At 38.1% G+C, this 10184-nt stretch overlaps 1 protein-coding gene across 1 annotated transcript in view; it reads right to left on the reverse strand.

The window, feature by feature from the left end:
* The window catches only part of Myh15 (myosin heavy chain 15), a 197465-nt gene extending 187802 nt beyond the window's left edge, over positions 1-9663 (reverse strand). Inside the window, 6 exon segments of the mRNA XM_008841432.1 lie at positions 2769-2871; positions 2873-2913; positions 4210-4240; positions 5035-5080; positions 5083-5136; positions 9582-9663. Coding sequence (XP_008839654.1) covers positions 2769-2871; positions 2873-2913; positions 4210-4240; positions 5035-5080; positions 5083-5136; positions 9582-9663 — 357 coding nt within the window.
* Positions 9664-10184: the final 521 nt, after the last annotated feature.

Below are 10184 nucleotides of genomic sequence, written 5' to 3' on the forward strand. Positions count from 1 at the left end.
CAAGGCACATCCCTAGACAAATGTAATTTCTTATTATGTGCTAAATATGGATCCTTATGTTTACAGATAAGAATGTCTGCCATCACTCATCAATGAAGCTTCTTTTGCAACAAATGAAAACTATTACAGAGTTCTACAACTGGTCACACATACAGATTAAGTGTCTACAAAATGCCCAACCTTAAGTGACACATCTACAATGGAACCTCTACACCTAAGGCTCCCTTCAAGTAGAGAGAATACTAATGCAATTCTCATCAATGAAGCTCCCTTATGCACAGAGGACCATGAACACAAAGGGCCACAAGTGGTCAGAGCATAGAGAATAAGAGTCTGTAGAGTATAAGTCCTTGGAGAGGACCCCTATATTAAACTTGACCCACCCAGGGCACAGGGACCATTGTGGAAGAAGGGGCAGAAAAATTATAAGAGCCAGGAGAGGAGGTGCATGACCATATAGAAATAGAGTTTTATAGCCTCCTGGGACCTTGCTCATATGAACTTATAACAATAGTGACAGCATGTATAAGACCCATGCAAACTCATGCAGACAAAAACTCAGCATAGAACTGTGGAAATGGGCAGCAGATCCCAATCTTAGCAGAAGAACTATTGGACAACTGATTACTGCTAGGTGAGGAAGAGCTGATCTTCTTTAAGATAGGCTGACTAGACCCCAGTGGATGAATTTTCACTAAGGGAAGTCTAGGAACACTAACTTGACTTGATAGGCCTTAACATAAATGACATAATGCATGAAATCCAATGGGGGTGGGTAATAGAAGGGTGCTGATGAAGAAGAGGAGTATAAAGATGATTAAGATGTGTATGAAATATACAAAAATTCAATAAGAGTATATAAAAAGAGAAAATAAAAAGCTAAAAAATAAATGCAATGAAGGTAAGGATCTGAAGATGACATCTCGGCCCTCAATTTTAGCAACTACAACAGACACACAGAGGAAAAGGTGAAATAAGATGGAGATAGAGTCAGTAAGATCCTGAGTTTGAGACCAGTCTAGGCTTTATAATGATACCGTCTCAGCAAAGGGAAAAATGGAAACAGAGAGTGATATGGTACAATCACAAGGATTGCCAATAGCCCTAAGACACTAGAAAAGACAACAAATGATTGTTCTCTCAGACCTCCTCAAGGAGCGCAACCCTATTGATTTTATTTTATTTGGAACTTCTATGCTTCAGAACTGTAAGAACATAGATATTATTTCAAGCCATTAATTTAGTGGCAATTTTGTTGTCCCATCATCGATAAACTAAAATGATCACATAGTAAATCAGAGAGTTGAGGACCAAGATGGCTGAATGCCATGGCCACTGTGCCAACGGGTCCCTAATGCCATTATCTTAGTCTAGTATCCTCAGTCCTGCATAGATTTTGAGTAGAACAAAGGAAAGGAGCAACTAGTCATCATGAACTTAATGGCTATGTAGAAACCATTTGGTTTATTGAGTGCTAGTTAGGTGACAGACACTGAACTGTCTGCTCTACTTAACTTTTTAAAAATTTAATCTTCCAAATTAATGTGGTGATATAGGCATTACTATCTCATTTTATAAAAAAGTGACATCAGGAAGTTAATGTTCAACGAAATGGGGGAAATTTAATGAGAGAAGACAAACCCACCCTTACCTGGGACTACATGGACTACTTTCTCAACAAAATGGACTAGGTGTCATAAAAGCATATAATCTCATCTTCATCTAGGGTCTAGTGTCCTGTCCTCCAAATAGAAGTGTCTCTTATGATGTCAGGACAAGTCTGAATGATGCTCTTGGACCTCCATGTATAAAGGAGTAGGTACATACACACAGGGAACACTAATTCTAGTCCATTTTCCAATTTCTGTCTCATCCTGGACACAGCAATGTCCTTTTCACTACTATCAGGCCTGTAAATGGAGTATTTTTATCTTTTCCAGTAACTGATTTATTGCACAAGTGTTCATTGAGCACTTGCTAGGAAACTTAGCATGACAGAGACTTGGCATTCCTTCCAAAGAGCACACAGCCTAGTGGCAAAGGCGATACATAAACTAGCTGACAATTATGGTAACAATTGTTATCATAACCACATGAATTTGAAAACTTTCCTTAATATCCAGACACAGGCTTCCATGTAAGATTCTCAATAACTGTTTGATTACCTATAAACAGACATCATTGTGAATGTGAATATATACTTATCTATTTTTAAATTTGTGTAAATGCACATAAATGTCATATGCATGAAAACAAACATATCCTTTATTTTTTCACAAAACCATGTTAAAATCTCAAATATATATTCTGCTAGGAACATTAAAAATATAAAGAATCATAACTAATAAATCAGCATTATTAGTTATTATTATTATTAGTTATTACTATTAAACTAGCATTTGGACTCTAGTCTGCCATGTTTGAAGCTTCATACTTTTTTTTTTTTTTTGCCTTTTTGAGACAGGGTCTATCTCTAGCCACAGCTGGCTTGGAACTCACTATGTAGACCAGGATGGCCTCAGTCTCACAGAAATCAGCCTGCCTCTGCATCTTGAGTGCTGGGATTAAAGGCATGTGCCACCACATCAGCAAACTGCATACTTAATTTAGCATTAAAACATGTGGGAAGAGATATACATGCTGACAAGATAAAATTAAAGAATTCTAGGATAAGTTGCTCCCCAGTGGGTGCTCTGTATGGGAATATTTGAATTAAATGTAAACTATCACACAGGAGAGGTTGGGGCATTGCCAACATGAGTGCCAACATAAGATTTTTACATCCAGTGTTCATAGCGTCTCTTCAGAGTGTGCAGCACAGATGCTTCACTGAGGTGAAACAGCATGGCCACATCTTTGATCATGTCAAACAGCAGGATTCATCTGCTGGATTGTGTCCTTGAGACTCAGACTCTGCAAAGATGAATCTAAGATATGTTCCCTTATTTCTCCTATGTTTATTTGTTTTCATATACACTTGGAAATAATATTCAATGTAAAACAAAAAATGTGTCTCCTGGTCTTTGGTTTCTGTTGCTGTGATAAAACACTAACCAAAAGCAATTTGGGGAGGAAAGGATTTATTTCATTTTATACCTTACAGTCCATCATCAAGAAAAGCTAAGGCAGGAACTCAAGGCAGGAACCTGAAGGCTAGAACTGAAGTTGAGGCCAGGGAGGAATACTGCTTACTGATGTGTTTCCACAATCTGCCCCCACCTCCGTCCCCAAACATGGTCAGGTCTGTCACAGCATTGCCTCACTCCTCATACGAACTTCTGTCCTAGTTTGTTTTCTGTTGCTGTGATAAGCACCATGATAAAAAGCAATTTGAGGAGAAAAGGGCTTATTTGTCATACAGGGAGAGATGCAGAGGGCATTTAAGAGGTGTAGCCTAGAAAGGGTATGTTTAGGTCATTGAGATTGCTACACTTAGGGGGGAATAGGCAGTTCTTGTGGGGATGTCAGTTAATTCTCATTAAAAAATTGTTAAAAAAGAATATATATGGCCAGTCCCCAGATTTTTGGACTTTCCATCCTGAACGTGGACCCTGAACAGTATACTGAAGAAAGCTCAGCAGAAACAGAAAGCAAGCAGACAATATTGGGGCATTCTTCTCTCTCTGCTCATCTGTCAATGTGATGTGACTAGCTGCTTGAGTTTATTCCTTGACTTCCTTGAAATGATGGACTGTAATCTGGAATTTTAAACCAAATAAACTCTTTCTTCCTTAAGTTGCTTTTTGTCTGGATATTTTATCACAGCAACAGAAATGAAACAAGGATAAACAAATAGAGTTATTAGGGCCTAGTTGGGGAAACTGGGATACCTTAAAGGGTGTATCTTGTCTCTGGACTATTTCTCTCCGTCTCTCTTTGCATCCTGACTTCCATGAAGCGAGCGACTTTCCTCTGCCCTGCCCTTCTGCAATGATGTTTCTGCCTTGCTACAGGTCTCAGTCATAAGATTGAATATTGTGGCAGCAAATGTGTGATGAACAAAGCTTCTCATGACACTCAAGAAGAAAAAAAAAGGGGACGGAAAGGAAAGAAAGCAGCAGAGGTCTCAGTATTCCCTTCAAGGGCAGGCAACCAATGACCCAATTTCTTCCAATTACACCTTAGTTTATAAAATTTCTGCCACCTCCAAATAGTGTCATTAACTGGGACCAGGCATTTAACATGAGCTCTGGGGGGCATTTAAGTTACTTGCCATAACACTCCACATTTGTCTATGAACCTTTACAGTTTTATGCCCAACAGTTGACAAACAGTCTTTCAAAGATCATAGATGAATTCCTCTAATATCGAATCCCAATACTTTGCCTTGCCCTTACTCTCTTTCTCTAGATTTTGGCATAACTGGACATTCTTCTGTCTCTTGCCTAATATGAGATGAAACCATTTTATTCAAATTACATAGCTTTCTTTTAAAGAAAAAAAGTTTTTGGAAGTATTGGGGATTAAACTTAAGTCTTCATGCATGTTGGCTTTATCACCAGTCTACAATTTTCTTGATCCTGCAAACAACTTAATTCATAGGTCTATAGGTAATTACTCATCCCCAAGAGATACCTTTAAAATAAAATAACTTGAGTCATACATACCAGTATATGTCTTTACCTTCAGAATTTGAGAGAGTAAAGCAGAAGGATCATGAATTTGAGGCCATCTTAGAAAACACAGCTTGAGACTGTGCACCAAGACAAAAGAGGGAGCAAGACAGGGACAGAGCGGATGCCGAGAACAAGAAGTAAAAAGGAGAAGAAAAGGAGAAAACTGAAACTGATGAAAGAAATGGAAATGACTGTCAGTTTTCAAGGTGATAATTTCCACTGTAATCATTTTAATTGGATTTAGTCAATGTTTTTCATTAAATCTTTGAGGGTAAGTTCAGGAACATCTTAAACTTGAGTGAGTTCTCCAAAGCATATCGGTGGCATCTTAGACCCCAGATACTCACATTAGATAAAGGATAGATTTGGTGATTTGATAAAACAAGAGAAAATAAACATTCCCAGATGAAATAAGGACTTTCCATCTCTAGTTTGTACAATTATTTTTCTATCGCCTTCACTTCAACCTCAGCCTTGATATAAGCATTCTTCCCATCATAAACCCAACATTTCTTCTTCCCTAGAGAGAAAATATGCATTATAACTATAATACTCATAGAAAAGCTGATTGGACATTTTCATGCTCATTTATTCTTGTTTCTGTTAAGTCTGTTTATTGACTTGGAGTCACCAATATGGGAAGTTGCATAGTTATGTATAAACATGCAAGTTTATCCTAAAGATATACCCATCTATAATTCTATAGGAATACGATGTTTCCTCAGTAAGCAGTGGACTTGGAGCATGATGGGCTGTTACGTTACAGCAAAACTGTCTACCTAACTCACCTACTCCACCCTACCACTTACCTCTCTACCCACAACCTTAGGCCTTTGGGTATTGTCCTGGTTCTCCACCCATTCCCAGGTTTCCTCTAAAAACTTTCACCCAAAAATATGCAAAATTGTAAGTTGGTAGACTGATCCTTCTGGTTTCTACAGATCATATTTTTAACTTTTAATGAAAGTCTGATAAGAGAAGGATGTGCTAAGTTGAAGAAGAGATTGAAGAAAGAACATATCAGTTATTTTTGCTATATAAAAAAAATTACTCATATTTCTCATCATATATTATTTTTCTTTCTTCAGCCTCTGTATCTCATGCCTTACTCCTAAGCAAAGGAATCCTCCATGAAGTAATTAACCCATAAAATAGTGTAGATGAAAAGTCAGAAGCTCTATGAATACACAAAGCTGTCTCTCTAGATTCACTTAATGTCTTATTAAATTCTCTTCCATCTGAAGGCAATAGCTAGTTAAGATTAATAAGAAATACATTTTTCAAGGAAAATGAGTCTTAGCATGCCACAAAAGTCCCCAGATCACAATTCCTTAGTCAAATAGGAAGAAGAATAGGGAGAGAACATTGGTTAAAAAAAATTCAATTATGGCACTAATGGAAAATAACAATTTAGTCACCACCACTGTTTTAGTTAACTATTATTGCTGTGATAAACACTCTGACCAAAACCCACTTGAGGAGGAAAGGGATTATTTCAGTTTACAACTCCAAGGCCACAATTCATCAATGAGGGACATCAGGACAGGAATTCAAGCAGAAACCTGGCAGGAACTGAAGCAGAGACCATGGAGGAACTCAGCTTCCTGGCTTCCTCCCCTGGCTTGTGCTCTGCCTGCTTTTCTTTGAAGCTTCTCAAGCCAGGCCTTCACTGCCCGAAATTCTCTAAACATTCTTCCAAACTCCCACAACAGCTCATTAAGGTCTGAGCATGCAATGGTTTTTCCAGCCCCAAATTCCAAACGCTTCCACAGTCCTCTCAAAAACAGCATGATCAGATCCATCACAGCAATACCCACTTTTGGAACCAGCTTGTCTTAGTTTTCTTTCTATTGCTGTGATAAAATAATGACCAAAACCAACCAGGGAGGAAAGGGTTTATTTCATCTCACTCTTCCAAGTGACAGTCCTTGACAGACGAAAGCCAAGGCATGAACTCAAGGCAGGAATCTATAGGCAGGAACTGAAGCACAGACCATGGAGGAATGCTGCTTTCTGGCTTGGTCTTCTGACCTATGTCAACCTGCTTTCTTAAACAATCAAGGACCAACCTTCTCAGGGATAGCATCATCCACAGTGGACTGGATCCTCCCATATTATTCGACAATCAAGAAAATGCCTCCCAAGACATGCCTACAGGCCAATCTGATAAAGAAATTCTGAACTGTGGTTCCCTTATCCCAGGTGTGTCAAGCTGAAAACCTAAGCTATTTGGCACAACTCTGGAAATCAGATTATCCTACTCCTAAATTACTATTCCTGCATTATGGCATGCTTCCTCTAACAAGTGCTTAGCTACTTTTCTTTTTACAATGTTTCTCAGAAGGGGAAGGTTCACCTCTTGCCCCATGGTGAGTTGATTTATCATTCCTAGAAATAGGAGAGAATTTTCCCTATCTGAGACCCAATTCATGATAGGGATACTTTTTAAAGGTAAACTAAATGAAATAAGTCAACCTTTAATTCTGTATTGTCATCAGTAATACAGAGCTGGGAATGCAGTTAGCACTTACTGCATTTGAGTCAGGCAATTTGGACTTTAGTACTGGCCTTGCTAGTAAGGAAATGTCAAGCAATCACCTCATCTAACTGGGTCTTGATTTTCCCTTTTATGAAGGAAGGAGATTTACCTCTATGATTTCCTATTTCTAAATGATTAAATATCTCGTATAGTATGAAAATAATATGCATTCATTTTTAGAGAAAATTTGAAATATATAAATATTTAAATATTAATATCCACAAACAAACTTAGAGGTAACTAGTGTTATGGAATAAAATCAGGGTTATATTATAATCTATGGTTTATAATTTATAATTTATTGAATAAGTTCTTTATCTCTTCTGTTATAAAATTACTTGGTTTTGATTTTGGAAAACAAAATGTAACAGAGTCCAATTACTGATGACTGTAGGCACATCCCTGTGAAGTCATTCACTAGGGCATGGGGAACCTACCACTGACTCCTAAAGAAAACAAACTCTTTTCCCAGCAACCATCAACTGCCAAGAGCTACTCAGGTAGAGGTAGGCCTTGAAAGCCCCTCCCTGCTCCGTGCTGTAACTTTTAGTTGTCTTGATCTTGTTTGGGTTTTATGTGAGTAACCACAGCTGTTATGAGTTTGTGTATGCAACAGCCATGTCATGTCCAGAGGACAGCATTTCACAGCTCACCTCCCCATCCCCTGGTTCTTACAGTCTTTCTGCCCTTCTTCAACAATATTCACTGTACCTTGGGTGGAGGTAATAGAGATGCCCTGCTTCCATTGCTTGAGAACTTTGTTTGTGGGTGTGTGTGTGTATGTGTGTGTGTGTGTGTGTGTGTGTGTGTGTGTGTGTGTGTGTATCTCTAAAACCACTTGGGCTTCTTTACCAACACTCAAGATTTTTAGTTTTCTTTTCTAGATATTATAATGCATTTGGTTCTCAGAGCAACAGAAAAAGGTAGACAGGGCAAAAATCTTTAACACTGATAGATAAGGAAAAGAAGGCTGAATAAGGTGAAGTGGGTTATTCTAATTATATAGTAAAAGATAGCCAAGGACAGAGAATTGGAACCCAAAATTATTGGCCAATTACTCAGTATCACACTGTTTCCATTTGGCCCAAATTCTGAACAGCAAATTCTATTTTTGTCCAGCCCAGAGAAATGAACAACTTTTGATGACTTTTGTCTTTTTGTTGCCAGTGCATTTCTATAAAGAAGGGCTGTCTGTTAAAAAAACTAATCAAGGTTATTTTAGTATGTGTATTTTAAATAATCATTTATAGTGTTAAGTCTACCAAATGAATAATTCAATTATCTCTACTGCTTTGGCCCAATTTTTATTTTCTTCTTCGCACCCAAACATCTTCTTTTAGCTACCTTACTACCTGTGAAAAGCTGTTGCATGACCAATTCTGACCTCAGGGATTGTTCTGTTATTGTATTTGATTTAGTAGATTATAATTAGCTACTCTGAAATATAATCACTCTAATGAAATCCAAGAATTGGAAACTGGGAGCTGATCCAGAACTGGTAGATTTGTGATAGAAATGCTAATTCTTTCAAAATGGGCTTGAATTATAATTGGTCACATTAAAATTTAATGCTGACTAATTTTGAGCACTAGAACAATATTCAGTGTTATTGCGCATTGTTGAATAATTTTGAAATTGAGACACATAGGTGACCCAATGCCAGATCACAATGTGAATCTGACTTCCAAATCTCCAATTAGCTGAAATTCAGAGAACAGTAATGTAGCCCAGACGTGTAAAGAGGAGTTGGAATGAAGACATGTACTTAGTGATTTTAATGTAGAAATTGACCTTTTTCTCAAAGCTAAATCCTCATTAACCTTTGGCCTTGCTTGAAGTACAAGAAATCAGGAATCACAGTGTCAGTCTCCTAAATGATTTTTCCTTTTGTTTGGCTCTAACACCCCCCACCCCAACCCTGCTGAGGAAGAAAACTGCCAGAGGGCCAAATTCCAACAACACAGGTCTGAAGAAGGCCAGAGACAAATTCTTATCCTCTATCCTTCTGGGCATCTTTTCCTTTCTCCTTCCTCCCTGTGTGCAAATCTTACCTCCAGCTCAAGTCATACTCCCCTCTTTGCTGAAGTATTTATTTATACTAATAGCTAAGAAATTTCTATGAAAGGCTTGACCTATGTTAACACTTGGAGTTTTAAGTATTATAATAATAGTGGCTCCTGGAAGTGAATGCTTATCTGAGGGCCACATAAATAGAATCTGGGCTTGGCTAACCCCAGTCATTCCTCCTTTTTCTTATAAACTTCCATTCCTGGCCTGGACACTTGGAGATCTTCAACCACTCAAAGAGTCACAGCAGTTGCTTGCACCCCATGCAAATAAATTAGTCTCCAAAACTGATGATTCATCACAATCTCTCAAATTGCCACCTTGAAGAGTAATATGCAGTCAACAGCTACAAGTCTTACCATCAAAGGCCAGGGGCTGTAAAAGCTCAGGTTTATGTCTTCTGGGGAAGGCTGCAGATTCTCCAAGCTCAGATAGATTCATACTTCCTAAAAATATCCACTGAAAAAAAAAAGGGGGGGAAACTAAAGGTGATTTGAAAGAATTAATCCTGCCAAAGACAGCTGTGAGAAGAAGGATTAGAATTGATGCCCCCCTGTTCTAAAACGATATACAGTCACAACAGCAGGCCAAATAGTGCTCCTCCTCTGCCTGTGCCACGTTTCCAGTTTACAACACAACTCCATTCAAGAATACCTAACTTTAGCAGAACTAAGTCATCTAGTGATAGTAGGCACAGTGCCTAGGGCCAACATTGCCTTCAGGACCCTATGAAAATATATCAATTCCTTTAAAACCAGGAGAAAACATAAATAAAATAATGATATATAATAATGATCCTAGCCCAGATTACACTTGACTTTATAGCAACAACGTTACAAACCTAACTTTTAATAATTTTGTGGACAAAAGACAAAAGTGCCTGAGACTGGTAAAAATCAAACTACAATCCTGAGCCATGAATTCTGACCTTATCAAAAGGCAGTACAGGCTAAACTGACAAA

The sequence above is a fragment of the Nannospalax galili genome, unplaced genomic scaffold (genome assembly GCF_000622305.1).
Source record: "Nannospalax galili isolate Female #2095 unplaced genomic scaffold, S.galili_v1.0 scaffold261, whole genome shotgun sequence".
NCBI classification, from domain to species: Eukaryota; Metazoa; Chordata; class Mammalia; order Rodentia; family Spalacidae; genus Nannospalax; species Nannospalax galili.